The sequence below is a fragment of the Punica granatum genome, chromosome 2, assembly GCF_007655135.1.
Source record: "Punica granatum isolate Tunisia-2019 chromosome 2, ASM765513v2, whole genome shotgun sequence".
Lineage (NCBI taxonomy): Eukaryota > Viridiplantae > Streptophyta > Magnoliopsida > Myrtales > Lythraceae > Punica > Punica granatum.
This window is the reverse complement of record NC_045128.1, coordinates 3,186,825-3,205,316: the sequence shown is the minus strand read 5'-3', so window position 1 is coordinate 3,205,316 and position 18,492 is coordinate 3,186,825. Positions and strand designations below refer to the sequence as shown.

Below are 18,492 nucleotides of genomic sequence, written 5' to 3'. Positions count from 1 at the left end.
TCGCAGGTCTTAAGGGTTTTTATGGCGTGGACTCGGCGCTGCGGGAAGGGTATTTTCGGGTTTTTATTAATTTTGCTTTAATTTCATATAATTTTTTTTTCATTTTACTTTGTCTTAAGGAATTATTAGCTTAATTACAAACCAATGTTTTCCAACCCGACCTGAGTGTCGAAGCGAACACTTATCGGCATGGGGCCACAAACCAATCTTTCTCGAGCAAAACACTCATAGGATCGTGGTTTAACTAGTTCAACCACGGATTCGATATTTTTTTAATAAATTATAAGAAATTTTAGAATTATCAACACGAAAATTTAAAATAAAAAGGTTGACCTATTCGTTATTTTTATTAAATATATATATCAAAAGCAACAAATAAGGTTGATTACTCTCTGACATTCTCATTCAATTTCAGATTTCGATTGAAGAAATTGTTTTCATGTGTATATATATCGAAAGCAAGAGAAATAATATTATTACTTCATATAATTTTGTTGCTTAATAGTCATGGTTTCAATTCCTCAGGGAAAAACAAAAAACTTGATTAGAAAATAAAAGGCGATTGAATAAAAATTATTTTATCCATTCAAGATTTCACGTTTTACTCATAATCACCAAAATGGGACTTAGTGATAGATTTGCTTGGGAGGCTTATATATATATATATATATATATATAGGTCTTTGCAAAATAATTATCAAATTCAAAATTGAAAATCTTTTATATATTCTATTTCGTAATCTAGCAATGCTTTTTTACCAGTTTTATTCTCAATGTTAGCCAAATATTTGGAAAACCGGTTCGATCATAAAACGTGGCGGGTCAACTGGATCGATACGTAAACCGGGTTTTGTCGGGTCTGGCCAAAATTTGGGTCCTTTGTATATCCAGCCCGGATAAGGGACTCGGGTTTTAAAACATTAGGACCTTGAAACCCGACTCCCCGCGACTCATTGCCTGTGCTTGGGCCGGGTTAAAACTCTTCCAGCCCGCCCATTTGTAGGCGACGTTTATTAGCAACAAAAAAATATATTGCTAATCACATAAGCTTTTTCTACGAGCTATGTATCGATCTCCTTTAAATATCTTCTGTTAAAAAGGGGAAGGACCTTTCCCTATTGGGCAGGAAAATCATCATCTGGATAGCGGACCCAAGGCTGTGGAACTCGGGTGTGGGTCTTTTGTCGAAATGAAAACATCATAATTTCATATTGTTATTGTTATATTCTGCAAACAAAATTTTTATATTTGGATTCAACTCCTTGTCATGCTCGGAGAGGTTTTACGTCGAGTGTGTAAATAATATATCGAGATTAAAAGCGGATAACTAGATCAGATAAAGCATAATAATGAAACGATCTTTTTATTCACCTTGCATTCATCTTCTTGCTTGTTGCTGATGTCGTCTCACGTTTGGTGCGACTCAGAGTGAGAAGAGAAGGTCCAACATGAGCGACAAGGGCTCGTCGGCATAGCCAAGGAGACTGCCCGTCAATCGTGAGAGGGTCCTACCCAAGAACGTACCAAAGTTCCAGATATAGAACCTCCTGCACGCCGTAGGCAAGTCATCCTTGGCTACCGGACCAGCTCTTATCTTCATGTAGGGCCTCTCTCCTTCCGTTTTCGACCGTTTCCGACATTTCAGCATTAATCCTCCCGTTCTCGGTCCCTTTATGCAAGAGAAGATCCATTGGCTGGAAAGAGAAGCCCGGCATGAAAGAGAAGGGACTGTCTAGTTAGCCAAAGAGACTGCCTGAAACCGGGCCTGGACCTTGAAGGCACCCCGGCTCCCAGTATTCATGAACTTACACCGGAGCAGGCAAGTCATCCTTGGCTACCAAACAAGACTCTTATCTTCATGTTAGACATCTCTTCCGATCTTAGCCTGGTAGACAAGACTCTTATCTTCATGTTAGACATCTCTTCCGATCTTAGCCTCGATGCTGTTTCTACGACAGGGGAAGGTCTCTATTTATAATTGAAGAAGGAATATTGACCGTATTCCAAAGCTCCATACCTGATCTAGTTATCAGTTGCCTTATCGAGCAACCTTTTTCGGCTTTCGCTTTTATTACCTATTATACATACTTTTTCCACCTCACATTTGTAAGATAAAGCCTCCTCCCATAATGGAATATATTCTCCATATGCATAGAGACATGGAAACAGATTGACACATAAAGGGAAGAATCCATGCAATCTTACCCGAAATAGTCAGCTCAATCAGGATGGTTCGTGATCTTTTACACCAAAAGAACCGTCAGGAAGGCGAGACAGGGAAAGAAATTAACCGGCATCCTACGAATGGACTAAGTTTTTACATGTGAACTTTGTCGATGTTAGTTTTACAAAACTCGAAACCAAATGCTTGATCCAGACCGTTTGATAGATCCTCAAGTCCATGCTGCATAGCCGTCTGACATGCGACTTGCTCGGGCTGTCAAAATGCCTGTACTTTTTGTTGATTCTAGAGTTCTTCAAATAGAGCACAACTTGCCAAGAATGAATAGTCCCTGATGTTTATATTCAGTTGACCTAAGGAATGAGAATTTCTCATAGCATCAAACCGACCCTCAACTTTCTGCCGGTCTCGACTCTCAACTCATAAACACTTGATACTCGAAGGTCTGCCAGTGAGCTCCTGAGGAACTTCTATCTTCGTCGAAACTTAAACAAAGACCTTCATCTGAATCTGCTCTCTTGCGGGTGTTTGAGTGCCAGCACACCAGCTATGGTTTCATGTAGACATGTGCCTAAGTAGTTGGTCGATTTCTTAAACATGACTAGCCATATAGCAACTAAAATTGATCATCAAGAACATTTTGAACACGATGTATACCATATCAATATCCCTCAACGAAGCATGTTAAGGACAAGCTTTTGTCGATAGCCGGTGTGGCTTGGCTTCTTCTCTCTAGGCCGGTCTCCAAGGGAGCAAATGCATATACCCAACGGAAACATCACAGCCATCGATTGCTACGTGTTTAATTACAGTCTCTGTTATAACCTAAGACAATCAACAGCTACGATCTCTGTTGTCGATCGATCTAATTTTGTTGCTCGGTTCAAGGAAGAAATTATTCCCGCTAATTTCTTCAAAGACCAGCTCTCACTGTCAAAATGGCACAAAATCTACAAATGATGTTATAAGTGGGATTCGATTCTTCCCTCTCAAGTAAAGGCCATAACTGATCAGACACTCTCAGTCTTCTTATCCTAAAAGCCCATTTGGGGGTCCAAATGATTCTAAACACAGAATGAACCAGAACATCAGTTAGTCCCATTTGAGATGCCCATGTAGAAAGTCAATGCCCTCCTTGATCTGGACCCTCTTCCACTAAGCCAAAAGTTCTTTGTTCTGGTTGACTTTCTCCATGGACATATTTCGCCATATAAAAAGTCGGTCCAGTGCAGTGATACATACTCTCATCTAGAATGAAGAGGCTTTGCGTTCATCTGGTTCTCGTGTTTGGTTAGATCCTTTCCCTTATACCTATATTAGACTTATCACTCTCCCTTATAACCGAAAAGAAAAAAGAAAATGAAAAAGTAGCGTGTCAAATAGTTGAGTTGTTGCCTGTTGGGACCATTCAAGCAACATTCATTTAATGCAATATCACATAAGAGTAGAGAATAGAGTTCCTTACTTGACATATATTTTCTAGTGTCACTTTTATGTACCGATTAATGTTATAGTCTAAGGACCAACAACATCGAATCAAGACCAATATCGGATCAGAAAACAAATAGACACGTCCGTTGGGAGGAACCTAGGGACAGGGCATTTATGTTACTCTCAAGGTCTCCCCGCATTCAAGAAAAGTGGAAAAGAGCGCTTTATTTTATGAATGATTTATCATTTAAGATTATCGACTGATCAGTTCAAATCATATTAATACGGCACGAAGAAAGTAATGGTAACTATATACTCGGACTTTGAAGTAAAAACGTATTGAATCAAGAGCAGACCGTAGTTGTCTTAAATATTGTTTAGGAAAACATGAGCATTGCAAGCCACGAAATATTTTTTTCTTTGTTTTTTTTTTATATAAAATTTTTGGCCATTAAGAACCAGTGTCCTTTGGTTGCTGATTTTCCAGCACAATAAGGCGTATGGCAATGAAGGAGTTCATTTAAATTTAAGTCAATTCAGTGGTAGTTGGAATAACATATGATATGTGCCTCCAAAAGTTTCAAATTGCTCATCGTGAGTTAAGAATATATCCAGCTGTTATTCACACTGCTCATTGCTGTCAATGCAAAAGCGATCAATATGCCAACTTCACCTATATCCATTCGCCGTGCATCCTCTGTAAACCTTGAGATGATCTCTCGATGCGCGATTCCTCAAAAAAAAAAAAACACCGGCTGTCTAAATTCATCAAGTTGTCGTAGTTGGTGTTGGAGACAACAGTCATCGAACTTCCTATGTCCATATAGTGTGCTTAGAATCTTTACCAATAAAGAGCTTAAGCACTCAACAAGTGCAGCTAGACAAGTATGAACCAAACTTATGACCGATCGATCAGGACTAAAATTCAGAGTGCATGATCAGATTGAATAGAAAGAGAATGGAATGGAACTGCCATATGGCTGCATATCCCGTATGAAGATTTCATTCTATTACAGCATACAGACGCAGTTACAGAATCCTTTGTCTTGATTGCACGGTAGAAACGAAAATAGTTACAATGGTTGTCTGCGATCGCAGCATCAGAAGTGCAGTTGATATAATATAGTCCAAGACCATAATATCATCTCAACTACATACAACATGAGAAGGGCAGATGCATCAACAGTATGAAAATGGTCAGCCAGTCTCCTCTTCTGAACCTACCTAACTTCTACTACTACACAAGTATTTCGATCCCTTTTCATGTCAAATTACTAATTCCTTTTCGATTTTGCTTTGCGCAGTTTCGGCTTCAATGGGCCGAGAGAAGAGCCAGTTTGCGGGCAGAAGTGATGGAGAGGGCAAAGTAGCAGAAGAAGGCGAGGTATGACAGAACAACAGAAACTAAGGTTCGGTTGCAGAACTTAGCCACGCGATTGCAGACTGCAAGCCACCCCATCTTCTCTTCCCCGTATCGACCCACGTACCCGACCGCACTCGCAGCTGAGCATCCCGATATCATCAGCACCATTATCACCTGTTGAATTGATCAATACTCATCATCATATCATGGCAAAAATTGTCTATTGGCAGCCAGTATCTCTTGGAGAAGAACAACTTATGGAACCTGAGCTATTTGCTAGAAACTCCAACTGAATTTCCTATTTCATTATAACTATTCTTTTTTTTCTTTCTTTTTGCTAACCCGGGGTGTCCAGGTTTCGTCCGACTAATCCTCGGGGCTCTATGAACCCCCAGCGGCGCACATAGTGGATAATTACGCCAAAGGTGCTCTGGTGACCACAAGGGGATTCGAATCCGGGATCAGGTGCAAACTTAGGCGCACCTTAACCACTAGGCCAAACCACTTGGGGTTCATTATAACTATTCTTTTTTTTTTGCTAACCCGGGGTGTCCAGGTTTCGCCCGACTAATCCTCGGGGCTCTATGAACCCCCGGCGGTGCACATAGTGGATAATTACGCCAAAGGCGCTCCGGTGGCCCCAAGGGGATTCGAATCCGAGATCGAGTGCAAATTTAGGCACACCTTAACCACTAGGTCAAATCCCTTGAAGTTCATTATAACTATTCTTGACTTACTAGGAACTTCATGCTAAAAGAATACCATTCAACAGCACGAAATAGACCTGTCCCATTCCACTCTAACGACATTCCATCTGCTCATACAAGAAGATGTACGCGTGGCCTCCTTGATTGTATCGATCTTAAAGCCGGGAAAAGCCAATATTTCACATTCCCAATCCACTCTTCGCAATTCCTCTATTCGAACAAGGAGGCATAAGAGTGCCCTTCTGATAGTATCAATACTAAAGCTGGACCGGAAGTACGTATTTCGGATTCCAAATGGTAATTTGAGGATTATGCGCCCCACAAAGTGATATTCGAACAGAGTTTCCTAAACTGATCAAGAAGCATCTGTGTCCCATCATTTGTAATAGAACGGTATGGCATAACATGATCACTGTGTCTGTTTCCAATCACTCACCAAATCGTGCAGAAACAGGAAGAAGTAATGCCTGAAGTTAGATCCCGGCCGCCTCAGACAGCAGAGAAACACCAGCGACATGAGAGAGAAGCCACACACCACTGCATCCACACCCAACAGGAACCTAACCACAGATCAAACACCACAACTACCGCTGTCAATCTTACAATCCCATCCACCCAGAAAAAATCGATACATTTGGAACATTTCATTACAAAAAAGAAAAAGAAAAAAAAAAGAGTGAACTTTCACCTGAAGGCAGACGAGTAGTTGTAATGAGCTTCGAATCTCATCCCAAAGATCACAACCGTCTGCTTGCTCGTCACCATAACGGAGAGCGCCACAAGGGTTGAGGCCGCCGCCAGGGCTCTGAGCATCGACTGGGCCACGAAGAAGCTCGCCTGCGGCCGTGAAGAGCTGAGGTCGACGGCGAAAGAGTCGGAGCTCTTCTGCACATCCTCCACTTTCGGAGCCGGACCCGACATCTTCTACCGGGGAAAAGACACGGAGACGGGAGGAACGGAGGAAGAAAGAGCTCGGAGACGGAGGAGCTCAGGGTATGATGAGGGGAGGGGAGTGGAGTGGAGCGGAGAGGTTCGAGTTCCCTTGTCAAACTAGCCGAGAAGTAATGGAAGAAGCAGCGAAGTCATTTAATATAGGTACGGTCGCGGGGAAGGTATTAATGTTGTGTAATTTTTTTATATATTTTTTCAGATTCTTAAATGACAATTCTCTCCACTTGGCGTGGCGTGAGAAACATCAACCCGGCTATAGTAAATGAGAATGAGATTAATTAAGTTCCTGGACTGTGATTTTTCTTAATCAGTAGTTGATTTTTCTAGTCGTGTTAGTGTTAATGACTAATGTTAGTGTACGAGTCCGGGTATCATGTTTTTTTTCACGATACCGAACTCTACCTTGTAAGAGACATGTTTTAAGATTTTGGAACCAGACCTTACTATATTGAGTCATGAAATCAGAATCTATCCGGAACTTGTATTATACCACATGTTCTGGATACCTTGTTAGAATCCATAAATTTTTTTGTCTTACTAAATAAAATCGAAAATATTTCATGCATAATTATTAATAACGTAAAACAGAATATCGATATAAATTTAATTTTTTAAAAAATTAGTGGCTATATTTTTTAAATATATAAATATTTGTATATAACTATATATATATATATATAATTGGAAAAATTATTATTCGAGTCTGAATATCGGTTTTGGTTACCTTATATGCAAGAATCGAAAAATGAATAAGTTTTTACCGGTTCTTTATTTTAATACCCGGACCATATCATATTTTTATTATGAATTATCTGAATTCTATCACAATGGATAGATTTAAATCGATTTCGGATATATTCGGTACCTGTACATAAGCCTATTAATATTAATATTAATATGTTGATGTTATGTGCAGTGCAGGGACCACAACAGATTCCATGAACAGCGGGGTGAACGGATTAGATGCGTGCCACGCAACACGTTCATCTCTTCCGCGATATACATGTAATCTAATGTCACCTCGCGGATGCGCACGACCGAGGGCAACCCTATCGTTGCCCTCGTATAGAGGCAAGACTCTATTCATATCTTTTTGGAAGTTTCGATGATATCGAGGCCTCCGGCTGCGGTGCGCGCTAGTTATCGAATGATGGATGGGTGGTGAGCTAGCTGCCCACCTGGTTGGCAATTTTGAACTAATGTATCCTACTTCGCCTTGTGAAATCTAGCACATATATATATAGATATGCATCCTCCTTGAATTCTTGGAATACGTTAATTTCGAAGCTGCGAGTACCATTGAATGATGTCTTTTATGGTATGGAAGATTAGGAAAACAGAAGCGAATGAATAATCCATTCCCACCAAAATGAATCGAATCGAATTGAATACATTAAATTGGACACGCGATGTCTGTTACTTTCTTTCGTTGCCTTAGGCCACCTGTCAGGGACTTTGAGCACCTGAGTTGGGTCGGAAAGACGTGTCTATTAGTACAACTAGATAGATCATTGTTATGTATTGGGTAATTAAGTAAGTATCTGACACCGGATTTTGAGAAAAAGTTTATGGTGTGACAAAGGCACCGCATTAATATCCTGACTTGATATCCGCTAAATCATAGGGGGAGATAGAAATATCGAAAAGTTACTTTAGTGAGAATTGAACTTATGACCTTTTAGTTCGGGATTGAAATCCTTTCTTTTATCCGATTGGTTTTGGTTCCAATCTTTACGGCGTGTTTGGTTTTAGAGTTAAGTAGAGTTGAGTTTTGATTTTAATTGGTTTATAATGATTGTGTTGTTGAATTATGAGAAAAAGTATAAAAAAGTAATGAATAGTTGAGATAATTTAATATTAAAAATTGAATTGAGTATAATGAAGTTGTATATGAGTTTATATATGAGGCTTACCTTTTTGAATTGGAAGAGTTGATTTTTATTTTGTAGTAAGTAAAATTAAAGTTAGAGTTAAAATTTTAAAATCAAATTGTAAAATCAAACCGGGTTTTACAGTCTATTTGATTTCGTAATTTGATTTTAAGATTTTAACTCTAACTTTAACTTTACTCACTACACAACAGAAGTTAACAATACAATTATTACTTTTAATTTTTTTAATCATTTAATTCAATTTTTAATAATAAATTCTCTCAACTATTCATTACTTTTTATATAATTCAACAATACAATCATTTTTTTCAGCTATTCATTACTTTTTCACATTTTTTCTCATAATTTAATATCACAATCATTACAAACCAATTTAAATAAAAAATCAACTCAACTCAACTCTAAAACCAAACACATTATAAAAATTTGTAGAAGTAATGGAGGGAAATTAATCTCACTATCTCATGGCCGAAACATCTGGAAATGACATAGCAATGAATAAATTAATTAGGTGGGTGGGAATGTTTTTACAAATAGCTTGAGGTTAGTGAAGCTTCGAGCATACAAGAAATTCATGATTGATCCATGCAAGCAACAAATTAATTTTGTTAAGTTCAGTGTCTATTATATTAATTTCTTGAAAATTTCAAGGTTAGTACGATTTCATTATAAATAAAATAAATTTGCACGTATAGTATCATGAATATGTTTATAGCAATAATTGATGAATCAGTTGCAATGGCTCCTTCCTGAAAGCTAAAGCTCATCCATCTTCTAGGGACCGCGCAATCATCGGTAAAAGGGTAACCTTCAAGACGTGCCTTAGTCAATGATATTATTGTTAAAGCTATAATTGGGTTTCTGGTACGACGGATTCAATGGAGGAAATTTCAACGACTCAGCATTATCGAAATTGTTTAGGATCATCGAGATTATTGGATCAATGTAACCATCAAGTGTTGATCCAACGGTCCCGGGACGCTCGTCCATCCATGTCGAAGTGCTGAACAAGAGCATTTCCCTTCAAAGGCCCGCTAGGACAAAAGAGCCCAGAAGAAAAACACGACAGAATCTTGCGTCTAAACTCGGAAAGAAAAACCAAAGATAGATAGGTTGCTTTTGGATTGTTGTACCGATATTTAGATTGATGTGATAGATCAAAATTGGACGGTTTGGTCTCTACTGTCATCTGATGCGCCCCACAATTTCTTTCGGTCAGTCGGCTCAATTCGATAGTTTGACATAAATATATGAATATCCTTAATCTTCGATCTTGAGAGTCCAAATACGTTTCTTCTAAGTTAACTCGATCAGGTCATCTATATCTTTCAGATATATTTTACATGAATCTCTTTCTGCAAATCTCCTAGCTAGCTAGTTTCGACATAATCGATCCGTACATCCAGAGACGGAGTCAAGATTTTCATTCGGGGGGGCAAACTCATACTTTTGGGGTAAAATTTTAAAATTCAAAATTCAGGGGGGCAATTGCCCCTCCTGACAGTATATTGGCTTCGCCCCTGCGTATTTCAGTGGATGCAATCCTAATCGAAGTTTTGTGGGACATTACATTCATTTTTTCGTTTTCTTCTCCTTCTTTTGGTCGATATACAATAAGAAAAACTATGGTGTGTTTGATTTTAGAGTTAAGTAGAGTTAAGTTTTGATTTTAATTGGGTTGTAATTATTGTGTTATTGAATTATGAGAAAAAGTATGAAAAAGTAATGAATAGTTGAGAGAATTTAGTATTAAAAATTGAATTGGGTATAATTGAGTTGTATGTGGGCTTATGTATGAGGTCGACCTTTTTGAATTGGAAGAGTTGATTTTGTTATGTAGTGAGCACAGTTAAAGTTAGAGATAAAATTTTAAAATCGGATTGTAAAATCAAACGGAATGTATACTTCCAATTATGCATCTTTATCAACTAATCTATTTTCATCATTTTTTTATTTGTTTCTATTTTCATCATATACCTTCCATTGCTTTTCTATATTCGTCATTTCGTTATTTATTCTGTTAAGTATGATGAGTTGGATCTTTGTGGGTGTAATATAAATGACAAGTTAGCAATTTATGTATTATCCAAAAAAGAAAGAGCAATGGAGGGATGAAATGAAACCGGTAAAAAAAAAAGTATACTTCATCTTTCACTACAATCTCAAAAGAAGGAAAATAAAGAAAAGAAGAAGAAGAAGGCCAAGTAGTAAAGTTGGATTCCTCATTTCAGTGCTGCTTCTATTTTATGCTCTACCCCCAATTTAGTATATATACTTCACATTCCTCTCCTTTGTTGAGTCTTCTCATTCAAAAAAAAAAAGAAAAAAGTTCATTGTTGATTCTAAGATCCAACAGAAAATATTCAAAAATCTACTTTGAAGTTCAAAGAGAAAGACCTAAATTGATTAAAGCCAACAACAAATCTTCAAATTAAGAAATGGCAATGAAAGAAGAGTATTGAAGCAAAATTTGGGATTTGCTTGATTGCGTTAGGGTTTTTGTTAGCTTAGAAATTTTACAAGTTGGTTTTAATTTGATTTCCCTTGGATTTGTAAAATTAATTTTACTCATGCTTTGCTTGGACTCCGCGAAGAAGAGGAACGAGTGAAGTCCCTCCCTGTTGCTGCTTGTTCATCTTCTTCTTTCTTTTTTTCGTTAATTTTCATTTCTTTTTTTTTTTTTACTTTTTTATATTTTAATAATTTGAACTAGATTTGAAGTAGAGATTAATTGAATTAAATGTGTACATTGACGTGTGGCAGCCAATGGAGAATAGTTGATGTGTCGTCGATGGAGTACCCATACAAAGTTAACTCAGCAAAGTTAATAGAAGAGTTAACGGAATGACAAAAATAGAAAAGTAATGTAAGGTATAAGATTAAAAGAGAAAAAAATAGCATAAAAAGAATAAAAATAGAAATGTGGGCAAAAAATACATGATTAAATGTATAGTTTTTCCATATATAATATAATAGAAACCCATACATGTATAGGTCCTTTTGCCTCTTCGGAGACATCCGATAAAATCGAACCATGCATGGGCACGTAGCTTCATGTACAGGCTAAATAAAGAAGGCTCGTTTGTCATGGGCCGTCCACTTCTTCCTTCTTCTGCTGATGAACTTCACGTTCACGGTGTGCCATGCTTTTCCCTTATTGGAGTGCCTATGGCCATGGGCCTAGTTAGTTCCATCCCCAAACTTTCGGCCCAGGTAACGATCATGGCTCTCGGGGCTTCGTCAATTCGAGCACGGACTCCATCGGCATAGGGTCCTATAAATAAGAAATTCAATTTAATTACTACCAAAGGTAGTGGCCAAATGGTTCAAATCTTATTGCCATGTGGTTTAATAATCCCAAAGTATCGGGTTCCAATCCCCTCTATGCATCTGTATTCTAACATTTGCCAAAAGTATGCTATTCCCTTACGTTTGGAGGACACCGACTTCTGTGAACTATAATGGCATTTAATAGTGTTACGTTGATGGGGCTTGAATTGATTGTTCAATTGGTTGAATATGAGAGTTCGAAAATTGCGTAACGGAAAGCGATAAGATTCACTTTAATATTATCTTGGGATGTGATACGAGTAAAAAATATCAGAGCGGGAATAAAGAAATCATAGGCCAATGCGGAGGATGGGCAATCCAATAATGTAATGTAATGTAATGTTCCAGAACCTTGTCTTTGACTTAAAAACTATATATATATATATATACACACACATAGGCCAATACGGAGGATTGACAGTTCAATAATAATAATAATGTAATGTTCCAGAGTCTTGTCTTTGACTGCAGACAATGCTGAAAGGGTCGAGAGAGGTGAGAGGGTCCGGTAAATGGCCAATCTCTGGAGGAGGAAAATTTATTTATTTATTTATTTTAATTACGAGAATGACTCATGAATATAATATAAAAATGAAAATTTAAATATAAATACATGTAATTTTATCGATAAGAATCGACTTGAATCCTCTTTGTTTCTAGAAATGTGCATGTATCATTGCATTACAACTCCTACTTCAAAGAAAAACACCTTCTTAGATGATCATAATTATTGTTGAAATCGTAGATCCCATATCCATGAGAATGAAAAATATAAGAAGTATTACTATTAATTAATAAACTTTCCCTGGCCCAAAAAAAAAAAAATTCCCGAATTGTGAGAGAATGAAAAAACATTGATATTTCATGTCAGGTAAATAACATGTATAATTTGGCAAAATATTAATGTGATTGACTAGTCATTTTTATAATCAATTAGAAAAGTGATCAACTTATAGACCACTCCAGAAAGTACCTACACAAAAGGCACGACTAACTATAATCACACAAGATCTTTGTTACGATACTTCACACTCACAAATAACATAAAGTGAATAAATCGTAAATACAATTCATATTAAGAAACGAAATTCAACAAAGCGATAACGGGAACTGTTATATGAATAAGACTCTTTGGAGTTTGGTGTGTTGCTTCTTCCATCTCCTTAGCTCCTAATCGCTTCTGGTCTTCCCACGTCTAGCGACATGGGCTTTTCTTATTTACAGGGAAGAAACTCTTTCAATGACTTAATTGACTGCACGGGCCGACATCACCGGTTATGACATTGATTGAATCTTAATTGAATCTAGAATCAGACAACGGTCCCCGTACACACTACGTTTGTGTGAGTGGACTGGGTTCCACCAATCATACACCAACCCATCACCAAGAGGATTGGTTCCATATGTTGTATTAGTGAGATGGATCTTCTAAAATAAAATAAATCATGGCTTGGGTCAAATTAGATATATGATTACATTATATTATGTTATTTTATATTATTATGGTATAATATTTGTATATTATATTCTAGTATAATATAGTATAGTAATAGTAATTATATTATATACAATATATGAAATCAGGTTTCATAGCGGGGAGCGTGAGCACTCGTCACTTATTATTATTTTTTTTAATTTTTAAAAATTTCTCATTTACTTAGTGTTTTCGAATCGAATTCGGTCCGAATAAAGTACTAGGTAGTCCTGTCGATTCATCATGCCAAATGATTTTATCTTTATAGTCGAATAATTTATTTTCAAATTTCTTATTATTTTTATTTTTATTTCCATTTTTTAAAATTTTCTCCCTTTCTTCAATGTTTTCGAATCCGGCCCGAATAAGGTATTAGTTAATCCGGTCGACTTATTAGCCAAATGATGTGGTCATTATAGTCGGACCACTTATTTCCTTAAAACTTCTTCCCCAATTTTTATTTAGATCATACGGGATATGATTGCAAGTCGCAATATAAAATCTAGGGGCGAGCAGGGACTTTTTTTTTCCTCATTTATTTATTGTTTGTGAATTTGGTCTGATTAAGGTACCAAGTAATTCGGTACACCCATTAGGCCAAATGATTTGATTGTTATAGTCAGACTATTTATTTCCACCCTCAGTCACCATCCCCAACTTATTTTTTTTACCTTTAATATTTTTAATTTTTAATTAATTTAAGTATATAAATATCTTTTTTAATGTGTATTACCTGATATTTGAATGTCTCACTAGGCCCGACTAATCTAGGTTCGAGCGAGGTTGACTACTAAGGAATTAACCTCTTATGATCGTGAATTTTCTCCACTCACAAAACTTGCACCCGATACGTTACTTGAGGATAATAAGTGTCGACCCACCTAAAATCAACCCATGTTGATAAAAACAACTTATTTCAATTCGTCACCAGTTCAAATAGTTTCTTTTTATTTATGATTTTTTTTTGTGTGTACCACTTGATACTTGGAAATTCACTAGGTTCGTTTAATTTAGGTTCGAGCAAGGTCGATCCAATAAGGACAGGCCTCTCCCGATTTTGAATTTTATCCAATTAGAAGACTCATGTCCAGGGCTTTACCTAAGGATAGCAAGTGCCGACACACCTAAAACCAACTCCCATTGATAGAAAATCTTATTTTAATTCGTCACCAATTTAAATAGTCTATTTTAATTCATAACATTAGGAGTGTCCTTTTATGGTGAAACACAATGTTAGACTAACATATTGGCATGGACTGTTTCTTGTTTGGTATTAACTTGGCCTTGGCCCTAATATGCTTTTAATTCAATATCCAACCTACTGCAAGAAAATTCGTCCACTAAAATTAGCGGATCACTTGAGCCCTATTATATTGGTTAATGATCCTCTAAATATAAATATTAAAAATTTAAATTAAGATTATCGGAAAGAAATGTTAGTTTTTATACCATGTGAAATATTAATTATTGCAAATTTTTTAAAACTTTGGATCATTTACTATCAATAGGAGTGTTCATAATTTTTACACGTAAGTAGCTTTATCATTAGTTTTAGTTATATTATATATAGGTATATATATAGATATATTAGTTATTACATAAAATACTACGACAAATCAACAAATTCATGAAAAAAAATTTGGGACCTGCAGCATCGCGCGGTGAATCCCCTAGTTATCCCTCAAGCAAAATTATAAAATCTATCCCATGGTCCCAAAATAAATAAATAAATACATAGATAAATAAATAAAATAAATAAATTTCCCAAATTGTGAGAGTAAATCTTGATATTTCGTGTCAGGTAAATAATATTTATAAATTATCCAACGAAAAAAAATAAACGTATAAATTGGCAAAATATTAATGTGATTGATATGTCATTTGTATAATCAATTAGAATGTGATCAACTTATAGACAGCTCAGGGAAGTACCCAAAAATCACAACATTTCATAATGGCACAGGATCTCGGTTATGATACTTCACGCTCACAAATAACATAAACTGAAAAAAAAATAGTGAATATAATTCGTATTAAAAGATGAGATTAAGTACGGTGACACTATAATTGTCTGCCATGAATTAGACTCTTTGGAGTTTTGTGTATTGCTTTCTTCCATCTCCTTTGCTCCTATTCATTTCGAGTCTTTGAACGTCTAACTATATGGTCTTTGGATTTTTGTGTATTGCTTTCTTCCATCTCCTTTGCTCCTATTCGTTTTGGGTCTTTGAACGTCTAACTATATGGTCTTTGGAGTTTTGTGTATTGCTTTCTTCCATCTCCTTTGCTCCTATTCGTTACGGGTCTTTGAACGTCTAACTATATGGGCTTCTTTTGTTTATAAGGAAGAAACTCTCTTGATTACTTGACTGGATATCGCAACAACATTTTTCATGACCTTGATTGAATCTTAATTGATTAATTCTAGAAAAGATTGAATCTTAATTCCGGACAGCGGCCAATATATATCGTGTGTGTGCATATATGTCTCTGTGACTGGTTCCCACCAATCATAGACCAGTTCATCATCAAGAGAATTGGTTCCATGTGCTGTATAACTGAGATGGACCACGAAAAATAAATCATGACTGGCCGAGGAGGCTAATTAGATAATATAGTCTAAATTAAAATTTGCTGGAATACGTACGACAAAAGGAAATAAACATGTTAGGTTGGTCAACCAAATCTTCTTAGATTTGTTGAAGAAATTGGATTAGTGCCCTATGCACTTTCGTGAACATGCTACTACATTCACACAATCACTTATTCTCACATCAATTTCAAGTGCATGTGGAGGTTCGTCGGTTAGCAGACTCCATCGCTCGATTAAAGAAAGAAGAGAAAGAAAAAGAAGAAGAAGAGAGAATATTATCGAACTGTTGCCGTGCTGCTCTGCTTCACCCGGTAGTTCTACGTATATGTACCATATTTATTTTTCAGTGCGCACACATCCCGGTATTTAGAAGCCCAATACATTCTACTAATTCAGTGTAGCCGGGTCGATCCACTGATACGTAATTCTCTTACAGTGTGAATTTTTTCCATTTACAAGATTCAAATAATAAATCTTACTTAAGAAAAATAAGTATCGAACCGTTTAAACCAATTCACGGTGCTATATATACCATATTTATTGGAGTACTTGTTTGTCTTCGTTTCCTAGGCACCAAATCAACAACTACATAGCATAATTTTCACTCACCTTGAGTCAGTCTTGTGCTTCTCATACGGGTGCGAGAGCTCAGTGTAATTTGATGAAGTCAAACCACTGAGTCAAAACACAACCGTTCAATAAGATTCTCTCGTTCCGATTGATAAACGCACTTTTGGAGCAGAAATAAATTACCATCTCGAGGCAATGTTGATAATCAAAAGGACTTTCCCCTTGAATTTGCTGAGATGAACATCCTTCCTATTAATATCCTAACTCCACCAAAAATGCAATCACAACTGAAGATTAGACTTTGGAAACAGTTCATTAGAAGCAAAACGCCGGTTAGCCAGCCTAATTAGGCAGCTTTGCTACCTTAACAGTAAAATTGTGCAGGGTTTCTCCATAGCAGCTCGGGCATGGACACCAGAGGACTGGGACCTGGAGGAAGCGTTGGATGAGCTCGGAATTGCTAGGGAACCACAAAATTGATGGTACCTGGAATAACCGAGAGTTGCATGTAGGGGTGTGCATGGATACCATGTATATCCGGAACCGGTTATAACTTACCCGATAGGGTCTGAGTAACTCCAATTGAAAATAAGGTAGGATTCGAATAGTAATTTTAGAAACCGATCAAAATAGGTTCAGGTTCCGGTTCCAATACACGGGATACCCACGGAACCGGTACCTAGGACTTATATTTTTTCTGAAAAATTATTTTATATTTACATAATTCTCTATATGCGATGTAATAGTTACAGAATCCTGAGGATAGTTTATTTGCTTTTCTACTAAGAAGAGTTACATAATCATTTTTTTGCTAAATAGTTGCATAATCATTTAGTTCTGTGGATGTATATGATCCGATTAATTTATGTTGACATTAATTTATTTTGCGTGATTATGAATGAGATCTTTTTTATTTTAGTTATTTACTTCATTTATTATGCTTAAAGAGGAAAAAAAAAGTTACAGGTTCTAACACGGTTTTCGGAACCTGCACATATAATGTGTGCCACCCTTTAGGGGAATAATACAGTCCCGCTCCATCGTAGGTGATCCGAACATGCCCGGAGCCAGCCTTCCATAGAGGCAAATACAAAAAAATAAATACATCATGATTCTCATAACCGATCGTAAGGGCAACGCCTTAGTCCATAAAAGGCAAAAATTAATAGATACTATATTCAAATTGTCGAATATGAGGTATGGAATTGTAAGATATTATAGTAAGACTATCATTAATGAGTTTTGGGATGATTTATACAGGGATATAGAAGCTAAAAACCATAGAGAAAGAAGATCCTTCAAGGTTTAATATACAAGTTATTAAATTATTGAATGAGTACAAGATGGATAAAAAACTAAATAATACTATGGATCTATCGGAAAAGGAATTATATGAGTTACAGAAGAGGATTGAAGATATAACTATTAATTTCGATGAATATAGTATGTTTAATGAGACTCCAGACTTAATAAAACTATTAGTAAGAAAGGATCTTATAAGCGCTAAATCTTATTTATATAGTATAATTCAGATTCTGGATAGGTTTCGATTTCAAGTTCTAACAGGGTAGGTCCGATTTCAAAATATTAAAATATGTCCCCTATAGGGTAGGGTCCGGATATCGTGAAAAAAAAAGATACCCGAACCCCTACATCCCTAGTTACATACGTCGAAAGAAATGGAATAAAACAAAATACGGAGAAGAAGAAGAACAATAGAGTCCGATGGTTCAATCTAATCAACTCCAACCGCACATAAAACAGGAAATCAAGAACAAAATATAAAAAAAGTCTGGCACAATTGGAGTCTGCAATTGAGGGATTGAGAATGAGGGCTTGAGATGGAAGTTATATTGAAACTTTGGAAAGAAAGAAGAAAGATACGGTAAAAAAAAATGAAAAAAAAAAGTTTTAAAGAAGCAGGAAAATACGATATATTAAAATAAGACAAGAAAAGAAAAACACAATCAACACGGCATTGACATCAACTATTTTGTCG

The 18,492-nt window shown here is 36.4% G+C and overlaps 1 protein-coding gene across 1 annotated transcript; it reads right to left on the bottom strand.

Moving 5' to 3' along the window:
• Nucleotides 1–4,569: 4,569 nt before the first annotated feature.
• On the bottom strand, nt 4,570–6,784 carry LOC116197060 (CASP-like protein 1F2). Its single transcript, XM_031527064.1, has 3 exons — nt 6,372–6,784; nt 6,120–6,243; nt 4,570–5,150 (listed from the first exon to the last, which is right to left on the bottom strand). The coding sequence occupies exons 1-3, from the start codon at nt 6,602–6,604 to the stop codon at nt 4,926–4,928; spliced, it is 582 nt and encodes a 193-aa protein (XP_031382924.1). The 5' UTR covers nt 6,605–6,784; the 3' UTR covers nt 4,570–4,925.
• Nucleotides 6,785–18,492: the final 11,708 nt, after the last annotated feature.

What these genes read in the sequence shown, in the direction of transcription:
- LOC116197060 (XM_031527064.1), bottom strand. Translation starts at nt 6,604, where the DNA reads ATGTCGGGTCCGGCTCCGAAAGTGGAGGATGTGCAGAAGAGCTCCGAC. An exon ending in AACTACTCGTCTGCCTTCAG is followed by an intron (nt 6,244 to 6,371) that starts GTGAAAGTTCAC and finishes ATCTGTGGTTAG; the next exon opens with GTTCCTGTTGGGTGTGGATG. An exon ending in TCCTGTTTCTGCACGATTTG is followed by an intron (nt 5,151 to 6,119) that starts GTGAGTGATTGG and finishes TCAATTCAACAG; the next exon opens with GTGATAATGGTGCTGATGAT.